This window comes from Seriola lalandi, unplaced genomic scaffold, assembly GCF_002814215.2.
Source record: "Seriola lalandi dorsalis isolate HSWRI2012SDOR001 ecotype SW California unplaced genomic scaffold, Sedor1 jcf7180002052119, whole genome shotgun sequence".
Classification (NCBI taxonomy): domain Eukaryota; kingdom Metazoa; phylum Chordata; class Actinopteri; order Carangiformes; family Carangidae; genus Seriola; species Seriola lalandi.
The window spans coordinates 124,957-143,572 of record NW_019522672.1 but is presented as its reverse complement, the minus strand read 5'-3'; the positions used below and the strand labels follow the sequence as shown (position 1 = coordinate 143,572).

The 18,616-nt window shown below is 42.1% G+C and overlaps 1 protein-coding gene across 1 annotated transcript; it reads right to left on the bottom strand.

Annotated features, from left to right (window-relative positions):
* Nucleotides 1-335: 335 nt before the first annotated feature.
* On the bottom strand, nucleotides 336-16,408 carry tmem240a (transmembrane protein 240a). The gene is made up of 4 exons (XM_023399754.2): nucleotides 15,605-16,408; nucleotides 15,109-15,215; nucleotides 10,743-10,951; nucleotides 336-993 (listed from the first exon to the last, which is right to left on the bottom strand). Exons 1-4 carry the CDS (start codon nucleotides 15,659-15,661, stop codon nucleotides 839-841), a joined length of 528 nt encoding a protein of 175 aa, XP_023255522.1. The 5' UTR covers nucleotides 15,662-16,408; the 3' UTR covers nucleotides 336-838.
* Between the last annotated feature and the right edge of the window lie 2,208 nt (nucleotides 16,409-18,616).

Here is an 18,616-nt window from a genome sequence, read left to right as displayed (position 1 = left end):
TTACAGAAAAAATTAATACATTCAGTTAATTCACTAAGTAACAAAGCTAATTAATCTGTGTTTTTAGCAGAAATCACATGGTTTCACATCCAGTTTTCAAACAGACTCGTCCCTCTGTTCCACTTCTGTAATCTTTCCCTGCACGCTGTCCATCATTAGGGTTTTCTATTGATAACCGAATCACACAAAAATCCCCCCACGCACCCCCTCTTAAAGACTTAAATCCCATTTGCCCGTATTTATAACTATTTACAGAAGCAGCAATCTAACTATCACAAAAACCCACCCACCCACCAGTCTCATTCGCCCCTCCCCACTCCAACAAAGTCCCCTCCCACCCACTAGAGAAAAAAAATATCATGACACCCGTCTTGCCGCCCTGTTCCATACACTGCCCACATCTTACCCTGTTCTAAAAGAGCATGCCAAGTTTAACAATGAACACAGAAAATGTCTCTATACAGAAAAAACACCCTTAAAAATGTTTTTTTTTTCCTTCCTCCTCCCACAATGGTGGACATGGACATAAGACAAGATTTCAGTGGCAACAAATAATCGTCATCTTGCTCCATTTTGGGATTTTTTTTTTTAGTGTTGACAGGGGCCAGGTTTAGTCATAAGAAAGTCCTGTCATGGGGGGTTTAAGGAGGCCATGTTATGAACAGTGGGAGGGCAGTTTTCCAGGGTCTCTGAGGCAATAGTTGGCCATGGGGCAGTTTGGAAAGGGAGGTGAGGGGTTTTGGAAAGGAAGGGAGGAGGTTTTTTTTAGAGGAAGGGGATCTAGGTTTGTTTGGTTTTTTTTTTTTTGTTTTTGATTTTGTTGTTTAGTTTTTCAGAGTCAGAGGTGGCGGGGGCTGGGGTGGCCGTTGTGGTAGAGCTTCTGCTTGATGTGGACCATGTTGCCGCTGGAGTCCTCCAGTTGTCGGAGCTGCGCTCGGCGACGGAGGTCTCGAAGGTTGCAGAACTGGGGCAGCCATGACCAGGAGGGGGTATCTGGAGGAAAGAGAGGAGAGGCTGTCAGAGAAGGCAGGTGTTACTGAAGGATTGGTTGTATCATAGGGGTAAAGAATCACAGGTAACTCCAGGACCAGATTAACCTGCGATAGGTGCCCTGTGTAAAAAATGAGCAGTGGGTTTATTACCCCCCTCCCACCACAAACCCACCCAGCCTATTGTTTCAAAATTTTAGTTTTAGTGATAACATAATGAAACATACATTTATTGAAGAATATTCAAATAATATCAACTGAAAAATAAATTTATGAAAGATATTTAAACTATATTTTGGCTAAAGGCCTCAAGATTAATAAAAATGCAACAGCTGCTTTGACGCCCATTTAATGTAATTACCACAAATAATTGGACATGCAGTTTCCCACTTTCATTTTCCAGCCTTGAGTAATACACAGTTGGATACATATGCACTAAATAAGCCTGAAGGGAAAATATATGAATAAAATGTCCACACTTTTTGTTTTTAAAGAAGCAGGAATCAAACCTGCAGTGTGTTTATTTACTACATTATTAAATTGTTTCAGTCTAATAAACAATTGAGAGGGAACAGTGTCAGGGCCGTGGCGTGGATTTTCCAAATACTGAGGTTTTGATTCGGCGATTTTCAGGGTAAGATTAACAAATTAATCCTTTCCAGACATATGTATTAGAAAGTGACTTGATTTCTTTTTCTTTGTTTAAAAGGTTACACAAAGTCCAAAGATAGGAGCCAGGAAAGCGGACACCATTAAACAATGTTGTTATGTATATTATCAACCACTCAAGCTGCAGGAAATATGGTCACAGTCTCTTCTTACCGAGTTACAGAGCTGAATAATGACCAGAGGTGTTTTTGCAGAGCATTATGATGTCACAATGACCTTGACCTTTGACCTTTTCCCACCAAATTTGAATCATCCTTGAGTCGTAGTGAATGTTTGCACCAAATGTAAACTAAATCTCTCAAGGTAGTCTTAAGACATCACATTCAAGATGCCAAAATGTGTTTTGTGAGGTCACACTGAACTTTGACCTTTGACCACCAAAATCTAATCAGTTCATCCTTGAGTCCAAGAGGACATTTGTGCCAAATCTGAAGAAATTCCCCCAAGGCGCTACTGAGATATCGACCCCGAAAACATAACATATTGGATAAGCTAGTTTGTTATAAACAGTGTGTATATAGATTGAATAGAGTAGATACAGAAACAGATGGGAAACATGGGGATAAAATAAAGTATACAACATGCAACAAATGCCCACATCCAGAATCAAACTGAAGTTATGATTATACGCTGACATTTTAGATTACACAGAGTTTGAATGACAAACAGCCATAAATTTGAAAGTGAGAGGAAACAGAACATTTCAGACCCAGGGAGGAAACGCCTCCGTATTCTATCAAAATCACAACATTGCACAATATTGATTATTTCATCCTCCGTTTCCCTTCTTTACTTCTGCTCACATATACACAAAACTGTGTAATCTCAGTCTCCGCGGTTTATTGTTCGCCAACATTGTCTCCCTTGTGTAGCTCTGCAGACGCGAGCAAAGAAAACTGAATGCGGCCTTTCGCAGACTCCAAAGCCAAGCTGCTATAAGACACACTCATGAGATCAAGACACACAATGGTGTAAAATCCTTCTTAGCCTGGTTTTCTGGCTCCAAATCCAGTTAGAGGCAGACGGGACATATCAACAACCAGCAACACAGACCGCTAATCTCTGTGCTGGGAACTGTATGTTTCCGAGTCCAAGCAAGCTCGGGTTTTTCTCCTGGAACATGTAGAAAAATAATTTGGGGCTGTCAGTTTGTCCTATCTCTGACGTGATGCATGATGTGATTCATTCCCACGGCGGCCTAAAGATCACTGTCCTACCCTGACGAGGAAACAGTTCTGAAGTCCTGTGTCTCTAAATCATATCTTCCATACTTCATTTAATATTTTCAAAGATCCAGTGAAACCAAAAAAAAAAGAAGACTCAGAATCAGACGCCTGGAGGTTTTTGTACTCCGCTGCATAAAAGCGAGTTCGGAGCTCCACACGGACCTCAGACGGGAGAAAGTGGATGTTTTAATGTGTCTTTTTGAGCGCCAGCTTTATCACAGCTGGAACAACTTTTAATTCTGGGAAGTAGGGGCTGAGCGTTTTACAGTGACGTAGATAAAAGCTCGGGAAGCTGATATATTGGATGCGATCGGTAAACGGCGCCAATCTCTCCAAGTGCATCGCAGCGTTGCCCTTGATTCCCAACCTTCTGTGTTGTTGCACATGTGACTGGGCATCATCCCTCTACGGTCAGAGAGATGAGACCAAGCGTTGTGAAATCAGTGGCCGTCTGGAAACGAAGCGGGATTTCATGAACGTGTGGTGTACAATGTGAAGAGGGGAATGGCAGAGCAGACATTCGGGCTTGTCGGGTTATAAAGTGGAGCCGGCGAAGCGGAGCGAGGTCCACAGAGACAGGAGAGAGAGAGAGAGAGAGAGAGAGAGAGAGAAAGAGGGAAGGAGGGGAGAGCCCCAGACAAGCAAAACCAGTAGCAAATGGCCCTGCTGGAGGATGAGCGAGTGGAGGGGTGGTGGTGGTGGTGGTGTAGTTGGGGAGGAGAGGAGAGGAGGGGGAGGTGAGGTGTTGGGTGGAGGAGAGGTGAGGAGGGAGGGAGAGGAGTGAGTTATTTATAGCTGTGAATGGGTATGCTGTCCACAAGGACTGCTCTGAAGGGTATCCAAAGGAAAAGGGGCAACGAAGACAGGTTTTTCTCATTTGAATAAAAGGATGGAGACCGAGATGGAGTCGGGAGAAATGATAATGCAAGGGGCAGAAAACGGGAGGCGAAGACACAATTGTTATGCTCTGTTAGAGGAGAGGCAAAGGAGAAGAGGAGGAGGAGGAGGAGGAGGAGGAGGAGGAGGAGGAGGGTAAGGTGGGGGGTGGGGGTTTAATGCTGAACGCCAAGTCATCATTTTCTCCATTTTTGAGATATATATATATATTTTTTTTTTTTTTTGGTGTGTGTGTGTGTGTTTCTCTTTCCCCCTGTGTCTTTGTAAAAACAACAGACTCTGGTATCGGATATTCACGGCACATTAGCGATAAGAAGAAAAAAAAAAGTAGTTGCAGCAGGAAGCAGTGTAAAGGAAATGGCCAGGAGGAGATTCAATAAGTGAAGAGGGAGGGGAGAGGGAGGAGCTAGAGATGGAATTAGGAGGGGGAAAAAAAAAAAGGCAATGGGAATCAACGTGTATCTCAATGCGCTGTGTGTGTGTGTGTGTGTGTTTCTCACTTGCCATTCCAGCTGCTCTCTCTCATTCTATTTATAGCTCTGGCAGAGAGAATGTGTGTATGTGTGTGTGTGTGTGTGTGCAAGTTGGGGGTGGGGATATGACAGCATCTCCATCCTGCACCCCCAATACCTACACACACATACACACACACACACACACACACACACACACACACACACACCCTTCCCCGCCCTGTTAGCCTCACCTTCACTCCTCATCTCGGCGAGGCTAAACGAGTCTGACCTAGCATCAACGTCACGGCCGACACACACACACACACACACACACACACACACACACACACACACACACACACACACACACTCACACACACAAGCGAGGGGATATTCCCTCCCAGTACAAAAGAAGAAGCCTATATCCCCCACTCTGTAACTGCTGCTAATGAATATGGATGCTCCCTCCTCTCTGGGTGTTTTTTTATGATGATGTATTTTACACTGTTGTACTAATGCACTGGAGAAAACAGCATTGTCTCAGCCGCTGCTGCAAAACCTTCCACACCTCTGCGCAAAGCAGAAGCCTGCAACTATTAAAGCTTGTATAATTCAAGTACCTTGTTTATTGGAGCCACATCTGAAAAAACTAAACAACACAATAAACACTGAAGAATCTGATTCGCACGTGATATTTTTTTATCTTAAAAACCCTGCTTCAGTACATGTTCAGATAACTTCTGAGTAATAGCCGTCATTCGTCTGATCTGATCGTTGCTTGATATTGCTTTCCCATCTTTGCCTGAGGAGCTTTTCCATGGCGGTCCAAGTATCCAGGTCACATATCACCTACTTTAGCATTATCTTTAAAACTGAGGAACCAGGCCACCTCCACAACACAGGCCTGCCCTGACAGCAGGAGAGCACACACAACATTCAACCTGAGTTCCTCCAAATCCTGTTTTTAAAGGCTTTTATTTTCAGCAAAACCTATAAATTTAGCTAATTTGGGGCAAAAGAAAATAAAAAACTTTGTGAGTGCCCACCCCCCCGTAGATCTTAATCCTGGCAGGGTCAAGAAGCAGTGAAACGAAAGTAAAACACTGTAATCCAGGATGCTAACACTCTGTGTAGTTGGGCGGTTGATGACTCTTCAGCCGAGCGCCAGACTATGAATGATTTCATGCTGTCATGTCGTGATTTCACACGTGTGTCTAATAGCTGCTTAGCTTTACTGTGTCACTAAAAGCTTTTTTTAATTTTATTTCTTTGCTTGTGTCTGCAACAGCCACACAAGCCAAGAGATACTTGTGAACTGCACACCACGTTCTGTCTCATTAAATCTGCTGCGTTCCTTTTCTTGTACTGTGGTAACATGCATCCGTCGTGTCAGGAGATGAAAAAGATATTTCAGAGAAGGGGGGGGTGCTGACAGGAGACAGGAAATTAAGGAGCAACTATCACATCACGATTTAAACACATGGTATGTGGGAATGAAGCTTTCACTACAGCACAGCAGATGGTGGGAGTGAAGTCATTTCTCAGTCTCTGTTTCTCAGGTTTGAACCAGACTCACTCACTGCGTTTATCACACAAAAGCAATGTTTCTCATCAGACAGCTAATTTTTAGGCAGTAGTGAATATTAATTCATGTTATCTTCAGTGGAATATGAATTGTCACGATGTGCACTACACACACACACACACACACACACATATATATATATATATATATATATATATATGTGTGTATATGCATCTACACTCCCAGACACTTAAAAGCTGTGTCCCAATTCAGGGGCCGCATCCTTCAGAGGCTGCATTTGAAGACCGATTACGTCACAGCGGTGCGACTAGACTGTCCCATTTCGTTCAAATGCGGCCGAGAAATGCAGACTTCTTTTCCTGGGCCCAACCTATCCCAAGATTCACTGAGCGCAGGTAATTAAAGCAAACAGCACCAACAGAGAGCCTGAGGATTACACTTTTAAATGTAAGTATTGGGTTTCAGCTCAGTTCAACAGCTAACGGTACAATTGTTAAAATCACGGGCCTTAAAACCTCAAGTGTCTGTGAAAAAAAGTTACGAGTATGTGATGCAACGGTAAGGTTGGGAACAGCTGGTGATGCACAGTGAAAATCCTCTGGAGACTAGACCATCTCATTTCGGTTCAGCCTTCGTGGCCACAACTTCATAGAACGCATCCTCCGAGGGATGCGCCGCCTGAATTGGGACACAGCTGATGTGTCTGTGGATTCCTGCATATCTGTAAATTTAATCCACATTTTACGCACCACGTAAATTTGTAATTGTAACAAGGGTGCAGGTTTGCAAATGGATGTCAGGGACATGTCCCAACCAATATTGGAGAAAACTTGTTGCACTTTTTGGAGTGAAGTAATTAGAAAAAACCATTTGGTTGACAGTAAGTTTCGCTATTGCTACATAGCTAGCATTAGCATTAACAGCTGTTTACTTCCCAGTTGTGCCAAGAGCTTCAGCCATTGTTGCTTTTACAAGACAAGAGGTAATAATACGTCCTCAGAGCAGCAGCTACTTCTTCAGGCTACACTGGATGCTACAGTGACTTGGTATCGGAAAGTGATGAGACAGGCTGGGGCTAGCTGGTTAGCATGCTAACTTCATCAGAAGAAAAGAAGTGATAGAAATAGAACGAAAACCAAAGTTTCTTTCACCCCTGGAGACAGCTCTATGAAGTTTGATGCTGAACTCGTAACATATCAAGTAAACAGCTGTTAATGCTAACATTAGCTATGTACCAACAGTTAAACTTACATATAGGGCCTTTAAAAGGTTGTGTCCCCACCAATGTTGAGACCAAACCTACACCCTTAAATTGTATGTAATTTCTTATTATCATGTTTTTCCCTATGTCATATTACTGTGTTGATGCTCCCATTCATATTATGGCTAATACTGAGTTTCCAAAACCCTGCAAAGATGCAGAGAGCTAACATAGAATCATACAGAGAGATAGAGTGCTGATGTAACAGTGCTAACCACTGATTTACTGCGCAATGACAACGTTGTCAATGATTGGGGTGGACACACACTTCTGGGTCGTACAGCGACTCTTGAGGGAGAAGTAATGTCATTAATTGCATTAATGTTCATTAGTTGCACACTTGGTGAGCCCACAGAGGTGATTTTAATTACTTTGGATGATCTGACCTCTTTTAAAGGACTGTATGGATGTGTACAGACCGTTCTTGAGTGACATCTCCCTGAGTCTCCCGTTAGGACGTATTACACCTTCAAAACCTGAATAATGCCAGTTGCCAGCTGGGCATGGTTTCCACTCAATTTCAATTTGGCACACGAGACGGCACATGTCATTCATGTTGAATGGAATCTACAGCTCCGTGCCACAAGTAAACACCACTGTAAACAATACAGGCAAATAAGCACGTACTTCACATGGCTCGTCTTGGCTGAATTCGAGTAGAAAATGTATTGTACTGTCTCTGCCAACACTTAAAAGCTGTGAAAAGAAATTACTTTAATTTTCTGATAGAGCTTCTACGTCACACCTGCCACCTCATACGCCGCTTGCACTCTATTGAAGCAGGTTAAGTGTAGAAAGATCAAAACGGTTTTGATTTCTGTAGGATATAGTTTGACATTGTTGGAAATAAGCTTATTCATTTTTTCTGAAAACTGCATGAGGAGATGGATACCACTCTCATTTCAGTGTATTAACTATGGAGTATATGTATCTCATTTGGTTAATCTGTACATATACTAAAATGTAATAATGACAGTTTTATGGGGAGTTATGTGCTGGAAAAATTTGCTGGTAGCTGGTTTCATTTTATTTCACTTTATACTTTACACTTTAATACTCCGTCATATTTGAATAAATTCTGTGAAAAGCTGATGTGGTGCTAGACTGGTTTACTTTTGATAAAACTGCCTCTTGTGGAGTTCCCCAAGGGTCTAACTAGGGTCCCTGATTATTCTCTATTTATACACTGTCCTTGGGGAATAACATCCACTGACAGATTTAATTTCACTGTTATGCAACTGACACACAGTTTTAAAGCTGTTTAATAAAGCCTTTTAATATAGATGTATCCTGCATTATACCATGGTCTCTCATAATTCTTTTACTTGCTGCCCTGGTGAAGGTCATTCCTGCGTTTAGCTCCTCCGTCCTTGATTGTTGTCACGTGGTCGTGGTCTTAGCAGGAGAAATATCAACATACTACTGTTAATTCAGAACCCTCCTCCTGGGCTAATCACACTCTCTGAGAGAAGTGGCCAAATTACTTGAGTCCTTGTCCCTCTTCACAGATTGTCGTTCAAATTCAGAACTGATTTTTAAGTTTTAAAGTCAGCTTATTTGTGTGATTTGTCGGCCCCACGTGAGCCTGATTGCTGCTTGAAAGCCTCTTTTGGAGCCCTTCCAGTGATTTCCATGTCTCTCCTCATGGGAGACCTATGTTTACCATCAGGTAACACTCAGCTGTGGAAGTCTGTGTCAGGGGATTGCAGGCATGCAAAGTAAGCATCGTCTTTTAAATCCTTACTCAAAACTCACATTATCCTATTTCTAATTTATAGTTTTAATCCATAAGTAAATTAGTTTTTCATTTATTACTAGTCTAGGCAGGTATGTAGCCATGAATGCTGTGATCATGAATGTAAATTGAGGGAATTTCCATTTGTCCATTTAGCTAACTTGAAGGCATAGCCTGCAAAGCTATTTTTAGTCTTCACAATTAGGTTTAACTCAAATGTTTAACTCATTATTTCGGTTCGTATTAATATTCTCTTTCACTTTTACTGCATTGCTTTGCTGTTTTGCTTTTGCAGCGTCCCCAGTGAGATCATTAAAGTTCAACTTAGCATAACACAACAGTGTACTGGATCTAGCAGAGAACTGAGTCAGACTTGGGTTGAAACAAAGGTTTGATATTTGAACCAAACCAAAACCTAAACCAAACGCTGAAAAGTGATTCAAGCAAATATGTGAGGTGACTTTGTTTCACATCAGTGGTTACAAGGATACCAACTTCTCTGCTCGATGCTAACGCAACATTTTAGCTAACGGGATAATACTGAAACACACTACCAGGGCAAAGCACTTCTGAAGTACAATGTTGCCATTAAAATGACCCGATTGAAATTGCTCCACATATTATTACACATGGACATGGCAAAATGGCTCAATAGCGCCCCCAACAAAACTCAAATTAGGCAGTCCCCCCTATGTGTTTCACCTCCATGTACCAAAATTGGTAGGCACATGAAACACGCCAAGACTCACAAAAAATCCTCTTGTACCCATACCCTAAACCCAACAGGAAATCAGCCATTTTGAATTTACTCTGCAATTTTGGCGTCGTTTCTGCAATTTAAGGGAGTCATACTTTAACAAACTCCTCCCACAGAATTAGTCAGATCAAGGTCATATTTGGTCCGTCTAATCTTAAAACCTTTGTGATGCAAAATTGTGAAGCTTTTGAGCTTTTTCATTGGAGGATCTGCATTAGGGAGCGTGGCGAATTCGCAGTGAATTTTGATTTTTTCGCCATTAAACAGGAAGTTGTTACAACCATAATATACATTGTCCAATCTGTCCCAAACTTCCCATGTTTGATGACAGTCCCACACTGAAGACATCTGCATGCTAATATGATGCCATACTCATAGCGCCAACCTACTGAAAACAGGAAGTAACCCTTGAATGACAATCATCATTTGATTTACATGATATTTTCATGGTCTGGTTATTCCTGAGCTGGGCAAACGGGTGCAAAGTTTTTGCAGCTTAATGTCATATTTTTCAACTGTAAATACGTATAAAACGATCATTGCAATCACTTCTGTTTTACAACACTTGCAGTTCTCATTAAGGTATGAATTTGTGTTGTCTTATTAATTTTGAGTTTAATATATTCAGATCATAGTAATTACACTTAATGATGGTGCTATGACGTTAGCATATGACTACTGCTGTTTCCTGAAAACAAATTAAGAGGATTATTAGTGTGATAAGATTTGAGGTATTGAGGCTTTCCAAAAGAGACAGCCATTTAAATTTAGTTTCACCTCTGCTGATAGCCTCCGTCTGAATCATCACACAGTTGGAAGGTTTAGCTGTGATTTTCCAAGAGGTCGCAGTAAACTGAGAGAAAAATCTGTGAGAAGAGCCAAAAATGGGCCAAGCAATGGGGGGAAGGTCATTTTCTAGAGCTCCACCAACTGCTGTGTTAACCTGGCAAGCACTTACACATACAGATGGATGTATACAAGGTGGATACTTATATTTCTGCACACACAGGATTTGTTCCACCACAAATCCTGCTCTGAATTATGGAGACTGTTGTTTTTTACTTGGCAAATTAAGATTTTGTTTATTTGTGACATGTTTTTGTTTTTTTCTGTCATGTAGCCGAACAGAGAAGGGTTTGTGATATTAAGCTGATATCTTGCTCGAGTTGTGTCCATGTGTATCTGCAGCAGACAATGTCCAGCTCACCATAGTAGCGGCTCGCCCTCCAGGCCCTGACGGCACAGTGTAGGACTCCGTCCAGCCACAGCAGCAGCCAGCTAATGCAGAAGCCCAGCAGCAGCCCCAACATCAAGTCCATCTCCTGCTTGGTCACACTGTCACTCACAAAGTAGTTTTCCGATGAGTCCACCAAGGAATGGTCCCCATCATACGGGATTACATAGTGGACATGATGTCTGGAGGGAGGACAGACAGAGAGAGGTGATGAGAGGGTTGGATATGCATATACATGTGTCCTTGTAAGAGTCCTTCAACCAACGTATAATTGTATGAATTTAAGATATGAATTAACATTTCTTAGACGTCTCCAAGACATAGAGATGACAAATTAAAGGAAAAACCACCAGCCTCAGTGTGAACTCCACTGGAAAGATGAACAGAATTGTTAATAAATGTATTCCTTCATTTGGTGTTTTGATGACGATGGTGAAGAGTTCTGTTTAACACATCGCTCCTAAATCTCCAAAAGTGTTTGATTTCATTGAGATCTGGTGCCTGTGAGGACTAAACCATATGATTCACATCATTTCATCAAATCCTTTACAGCAGCGTCTGCATTTGTCATCTTTCTCCATTCATCTATTCAGGTGTTTCCTTTAATTTGCTCGGCTGTATAACCTTACCTTGAAAAGTGACTTTCCAAATTTTCCTCGACCCCGAGAACCTTGAACACTATTGGACTTTATACTGTATATACACATATATAAGGGGTTACAATGAAGACGTTATTCTACGTACAACCTCTACATCAAATGATGTCTTGAAATTTTGAAATTTTAATCAGACTGCACTAATCCGCACTTTGCTGGGTGTTCCCAGGCTGCACTTTAGGTAGAGACGTTTATGGTCGGTTTGTGATTGTGAATTAGCAGAAAAAGCTCACGGCCGGAAAAGAGAGAGTGCACCACCGCTACCTCCTGCAGAGGTGCCTTTCAGCAAGGCATTGACTCCCATAACAAAATAGGTACCTGCTCAATAAAAACCTTTCAATTGATCTAAAAATTCTGGAGTTATACTAATTAACTAATTATCTTGTCATCTTTTTTTTATGTCATTTTGGAATTAAAATCCTATTTTAAATCCAAAATAAAACCTAGAAAGTCAAGTTTAAATTTGTTCCAAATAGAAGAAACCTGAAAGATCTCAATATGAAGCCAATTTTAATTGTTTTCCACAAATCCACAGGGTGTGTTTGCTACTAACCAGGTGCTCACATCCCATGGGAGAGGAAGGAGGAACTGTGGTGAAAAATATGGAAATGTTACACTGACAGACTGTTAATTTAAAAACAGCTTATGTTTGCGGTAGATCATAGAAAACATCAGTCTGTTGCATTAAAGCTAAGGGACATGCATGGTAACATCACATGCAGATGTGTATATCAGCTGTTGCAGCAGCAACTCCTCAATAATCATTAATTTCCTTGCATTCATTTTGCCACACATGGTCCAGCACTGACTCAGCTCCCCTGTAAAGAAGATACATCCAGTTGATATGAAAGTCTTACTATAGTGGTATTACCTGGCCTCCTGAGAGGGGATGAAAGCTTCTAACAAAAACTAACAACACGGGCCGTTGTCTGACAAACGCTGTGAGGGAACACAGTGGGAGCTGAGAGATTTAACTGCTGGGAGTGAGAACAGATACACTCACACACTTTGGGATTTTACACTGATAACAAGTTTGGACTGATGCAGGTTTTTTGAAGGGCATTACCAAAAGTTTTCATTGTGAAAGAATACTCCAATTTGGTATCCTACTTCTCAAAACTGAAGGACTTGCAGGAGACAGATTTAATTAAAAAAAAAAGTGTGGTCAAGATTTATGCAGCGGAATCTGAGATATCCTGACTTCTAATCCTTAGTATGGGCCAAGCTCCAAAAAACAAAGGATTCTACATTTTCTGTAATGCAACGTGATCGTGTCTTTCACTGGACGTTCCACATGATTCCACCTATTTTAATAAATATCTGAAAGTTGCTATCTTTTGTCGACCGGTATGTAGTATGTAGTGATGTTTCCGACTTGTTTGGCGTTAAACTGAGGAAGAAGTGAGAATCACGAGCAGCTGTAGACAAAGGAGAAATCTCCACCTACCGAAATGCAACTTCATAAACAAGAAAATCCACCCACACTGTTTGATTGACAGATGATCTCTGGGAAGTGCAGTGCAGAAACACAACAGCACTTTGTCCTAAACGTTGAGGAAAAAAAAACTGATGTTGCAGATTAGCACCTTAAGTATCTTTACTGAAGAAGTACGGCCGCATGGGGGATCAAACCCCCCTCTATTAAACCTCACTGACCTGAGCCATGCTGCCACCAAGGTCCATTAACGCCAAAACATTTCTCACAATAAACAAAGATAAGCTATGTGTAAAGATGAGGCAACATCTTCACTCCAGGTTTCTTTCCATTCCCTGAGGAGTTGCCTATATATCTAAGTCCCGGTCACCTGCGCCCTACACATCTTTCACTGTGTGTCTTTTGTTCTGTTTTCTGTTTTCTAGTATAAAAATGAATTTTATGATGGAAATGCCCCAATAAGAGCTCTTAGATCATCTTAGATCTAGCATCCTGCAGCCTCGCAAAACAGTATGACACCAATAAAGGTTCACCCAGCAACACACACTGTCCAACTCCTAGATCACTCCTCTCCCACAGAGGCAGCAGCTATTGTAGGCCAGGCTTTGGCCCGTCAGAGAAGCTACAACTACATCCAAAATCAGAGCGCAGAGGCTGCCAAATAAAATGACACTGGCTGTGTCCTCGAGCCTGATAAGGTGAGCGCTGTGGGCGTCACGACACCTCCGTGGCTTACGGATGGAAGGGCAGGCAAGCGAAGCCTGAGCTCCGGTCTATTCACCCACCTATCCCACGTTTTTCTGCTGTTTACGTGAAAACAGATGACTGACTCTCACTCATGGATGTTTCCAGGTCAGTGAAAGAGACCGTGGTTACAGTAACCTGAAAACTAACAGGAGGACCAGGGGTTTGACTGTGCATACTGTCCAGTGGTAGGTAGTTTTATCTGATCATCGCCTATTAAACAAATATGTATACAGGACACATATAGATTATATAGATTAAGAAATCACTGCTTTCCAGATTTTCAAAATCCCGTTGCATTCATAATCACAGTTGTTTTAGCAGAAGCAAGGATGTCAAAACTACAAAATAAGATTGTGAATGATACATCATCTCCAAACATGCTCCTTTTTTGCAAGAGGCCTTTCCAAACTTTAAAAACCATAATCTAACATCACCTGAGGATGAAGGATTTCTGCATTTACAGGTTAAAAAAAAAAACACAGTGGAAGTGGCCAGTTAATGCTGCTTACAAACTGCTATAGCACACCAGCCCCCTCACTGCAGCACATGCACACTATAGACTGCTGTTTTTGGTTTGATGTGCATCTGTTCAGCTTGCACCGACATGAATAGTGACATTTCCCCCTTCCTAAACCACTGATCTCTTCTAGTGGCTGTAGCTAGGCTGCCTGTAGGACACGAGCCAATCAGGATCCAATATCTGAGGACAATATAGGGGTGAATCTATTGGTTCAAATGACTCCTACTTTAAATCTTGGTCCAACATTGTTGCCATAGCCTGTAGAGACTAAAAAAACAGAGGCCCAGTTGTGTGTCTGCTGATCCACACAGCCTACATCTTGCTCACTGTTGATGGAAAATAAATAATAATACAGATGAATTCAGAATTAATATATTAATGAGTGTCTTGCTGCTGCCCCCCACCCCCCACTTCAACCCTGCTCACTGTGACAGCAAACAGCAGGTAGGCTGATGAGCCCTACAGCACTTCTTAAGCCATAACCACTTCACCTCAACACTCATACGATCATAATTGGCCCAGCAGGTTTATATTCTCCGTGCAGCCTGAGTCCGTGTGAATTGCACACTTGATGCTCAGATTGTTTTTGAACGGCCTCCTACTGCTCACAGTTCATTACCTATTTATGGCTCCGACACACACCTTCGTAGGCTATATGCAGCAAAAGCCGAAATCCTCGCAGCCAATATGGGCTGTATGTATATACATATATTTAAAAAAAAAAAAAAAAAAAGAAACACACACCTCGGCCAAACGTTTCATCGGACTGTGTGTTAGAGCGAATAATAAAAACCTGTATGAAAACATCAGCCGCTGTGTGGAGGCACAGACGGGGCTGATATCACGTTGGCTTTGCGGGGCTTCACCGCCAGAAATCTTCGAGGCCTCTTCAGCAATTAAGAATAGAAAAAAGAAAATAAAAACACAACACACACACAGCACCGTGTTTATCCCACATTTTGTACGAGGATGAGCATTTACCTTCCACAGTTGCAGTGACAGACGCGGTCCTCCCCTCGTAGATGCGGTAAGATGTAGTTGTGAAAGCGATCCAGTAGTGCGTTCATGTCCATTAAACAGGCTATCGCCTGCAAAGAACCATGCCAGTCAGCTGGGACATGTCAAGCAATAGGCTAGGCTATTCCTACAGACAGCCAATCATCCTGTTCTCCATTACTAAGATAAATAACAACAATAAGGATCATAAAGAAAAAGACAGAAAATAGCCTTGGTAGACCCTCCCGATTCCAAGAGGGGGGACTCTTGCCTCAAAACGGACTTAGATTATTTATTTATGACAGCAGGTAATTATAGGTAGGCTAACCTACTTCCACATGTCACTGATAGGCCTGCTGGAAGGTAGTTCCTCTATATTTAAGGCACATTTGTAACAATCTGATTAAATAGCTTGTTAGCTTCAGTGAGTAGGCTAAATTAGAAAATCATATGGTGGCTGAGGGAGGTGAATATGTCTTACCATTACAACTGAAGCACCAAGAATCATAAAAATCATGGTGGTTGTGATCATATGCATCAAAACTTCCAAACTGGCCGCCGTCCTGAAGCCCGGGGTTTTACCCGCGGCGGTGGAGACGCTCCGGCTGGGCTCTGGGCGCTCTGTCCCGGCAGGAGCCGCTCATGGAGCCGCCGCGCCGCTCCTGGCTCCCCGTCCCTTCAAACTGCCCGGTCTTCCTCCGTCCCCCTCCTACACACGGCAAGCCGCTCTCTCAGCCCCTTTACTGCGCCCTCTCCATCCAAGTATCCCCCCCTCCCGGTCCGTCGGATGCGGCTGCCGCTCGCTCCAAGGAGGCAGTCCTCTCCTAATTACCGATGCAAAAGTGATCCGTTCTTCCAGGCGCCTTTCTCTCTCTATCCCGGGTTAGAAAACCATCAAGAAAACAAGAGACGGGCTCATTCGATATCCTCTAAGGGGAGCCTCGGTATCCTTCCTGCCCTGTTCCAAGTTATTCCAAACCGGGGCTGCGCTTTAACAGGCTACCGGCGAATTCTGTCCTCCATCTGTGAAAACGGTCAATTTCTCTCGTTTCAAAGAGCTGCACCAACTCCTCTCACGGCCATCGCCCTCGTCTTTCTCGGAACAGCAGCCTGCTTGATAACATCAACATGAGGTCCAGATAGCTCCAGTCGGGAACTAGACCCACCCTACGCCCCGAGTCCAGTCCGGATCCAGCAACGGCAGCTGCATCAACGCCTGAAGCCAGACACGCATGATCATCCCATCCTGGCTTCCAGCAGCTACACGAGCATCCACTCCCACCTCTAGTACATGTGCGCGTGCACGTGTCTCTGCGCGTGCGTGTGCATCTGTGTGTGTGTGTGTGTGTGTGAGAGAGAGAGAGAGAGAGAGAGAGATAGTGTGTGTGTGTGTGTGTGTGTAGTGGGCGGTATGAGGGGGGAGAACTGCAAACTGCCTCTATGGCATTGGCCTATAGGCTCATTATTTATAGTGGATACCTGCAGATGCACCGGAGGCTTCAAGAATGACACTCTTCATGATGATTTAACCTCCTTTTCGTCCAGAGGCTTAACCCCTTTTACCCCTCAGTGTGTGTGTGTGTCTGTGTGTCTTTATATTTCTCTTCTAGACATTACAGTTCTTCAGTTTCTGATTCTGCGCAGTTCCTGCTGTTTCTGCTCCTACTATCATGTTTAATGTCTAAAACCGAGTCTCAGATACAAATCAGACAAATTCTATATTCTAAACTCTTTTTTGGGGGGAAATAAAACCCCTCTCAGTTGTTTCTTTGAACAAGCAAGGGGGGGGTTCAGTGACATTGTCTTGTATAATTTTCATCCAAAAACTTGCAAACTTTGCTATTCGAGATAACTCACTAAGGACACACTGGTCTGGAAACTTTCCCTAATGGGATTTTCTACCATGGATATCTGGGGATTCTTTCTCTGTATTTTAACAAAAAAGTAAAAAAAAATAAAAATAAAAAACAGTTCCCATATGTATCCAGTTGGGGAGACCAGGGATGGTTGTAAAATTTGTGACATTTCTGTCTGCATCTTGGAGCTGTTTTGAGTCAGTGTGTTCAAAATTTAATACAAACTAGTTAGATGTGTCTACTATTAAATGGTGTAGGTGTTATCTCTGCAACACAAACAGAAAATGTCTGGTTTAGTCTCAAACACAAGGAGTGAAATGTTACAATTCATCTCATAGTCCAGGTTAGTTATAACATACACTGGTGTGAAATGTGACGTTACGACATAAGTATGTTAGTTACTTTCAGTCATAATAGTGATAAGACATTTGGAAATAATAAAACAATAACTTCAACAACTTAACATTTGTGTGTGTGTGACTCTTGAAGCCATGGACTAGCTTAATTTACAGCTAACGGCTAAAATATTAGTACTGACAACTAGCATGAAAAATATCTACGCAGACTCACAATGAACATGGCATAAGTTTGAAGAGTTGAACTACATAGCAGACAGTGCTATTAAAAAAATTAATTAAGTAATCTTTTTTTTTTTTTAAAAACTGTCTTACCTCAAAATTTGTTTTCATTCCTCTGCGCCGGGAACAATCAGAGCTGGAGGCATGTTGTTGTCCGTCCGTCCCTTTCTCATGGACGATATCTCAATTACACCATGACGGAACTTCTTCAGATTTGGCGCAAATATTTACTCGGGTTTTGTACGAAATCACTCACCCGTTCACTCTTTCCCGCTCCCTATCCAGGCATTTCTAAGTAGAGGACTCTATCGTCAGCCCATCCGCAAAATGAAGCAACATTTTCGGACCGTTTTTTTTTTTGTCTTTCAGCGCGAGCGCCATGCATGATGGTACATATTGCCTGGTTAGTGACCACACTTACTTTTCTTTCACTATACATTTGGACAGCACTACAAAATGGCGAAATCTTCATATAGTGAACTATATAGTGAGTAGTGAGTGATTAAGACTCAAGAATGAACTGATGAGATTTTGGGGGTCAAAGGTCAAAGGTCACAAAACACAGTTTTGGCCTTGTGAATGCAATACCTCTGTAACACCTTGAGGGAATTTCTTCAAATTTGGTAAAAACATTCACTTGTACTCAAGAACAAACTGATTAGAATTTGGTGGCTAAAGGTCAAAGTTCAAAGGTCAGGGTCACTGTGATCTCACAAACCATGATTTTGGACTTGTGAAAGCAATAGCTCAAGAACTATACAGGGAATCCCTTCAAATCTCACACCTTGAGGGAATTTTTTAAGAAATCTGGTACAAACCTTCATTTGGACTCAAAGACAAACTGATTAGATGATGATTTTGTGGTCCAAAGGTCAAGGTCACAGTGACCTTAGAAAACATTTTTTTGCCATTATTCAAGATGCAATTATGCAATTATGACAAAATTTCCTAAATTAGTCAAATTAATCAGCCCCAGTAAACAATGTAAGAAATAAACAGTTAATTCACGTTATCACTATAGTAAACAGTGTTATACAGTTTCAGCACCATGGACAGCGG

Excerpts from the sequence above, each read along its gene's own strand:
- tmem240a (XM_023399754.2), bottom strand. The coding sequence starts at position 15,661 with ATGCATATGATCACAACCACCATGATTTTTATGATTCTTGGTGCTTCA. Across the intron at positions 15,216-15,604 it reads TTGGTGCTTCAGTTGTAATG|GCGATAGCCTGTTTAATGGA; the intron begins GTAAGACATATT and ends GGTTCTTTGCAG. Across the intron at positions 10,952-15,108 it reads TGTCACTGCAACTGTGGAAG|ACATCATGTCCACTATGTAA; the intron begins GTAAATGCTCAT and ends TCCTCCCTCCAG.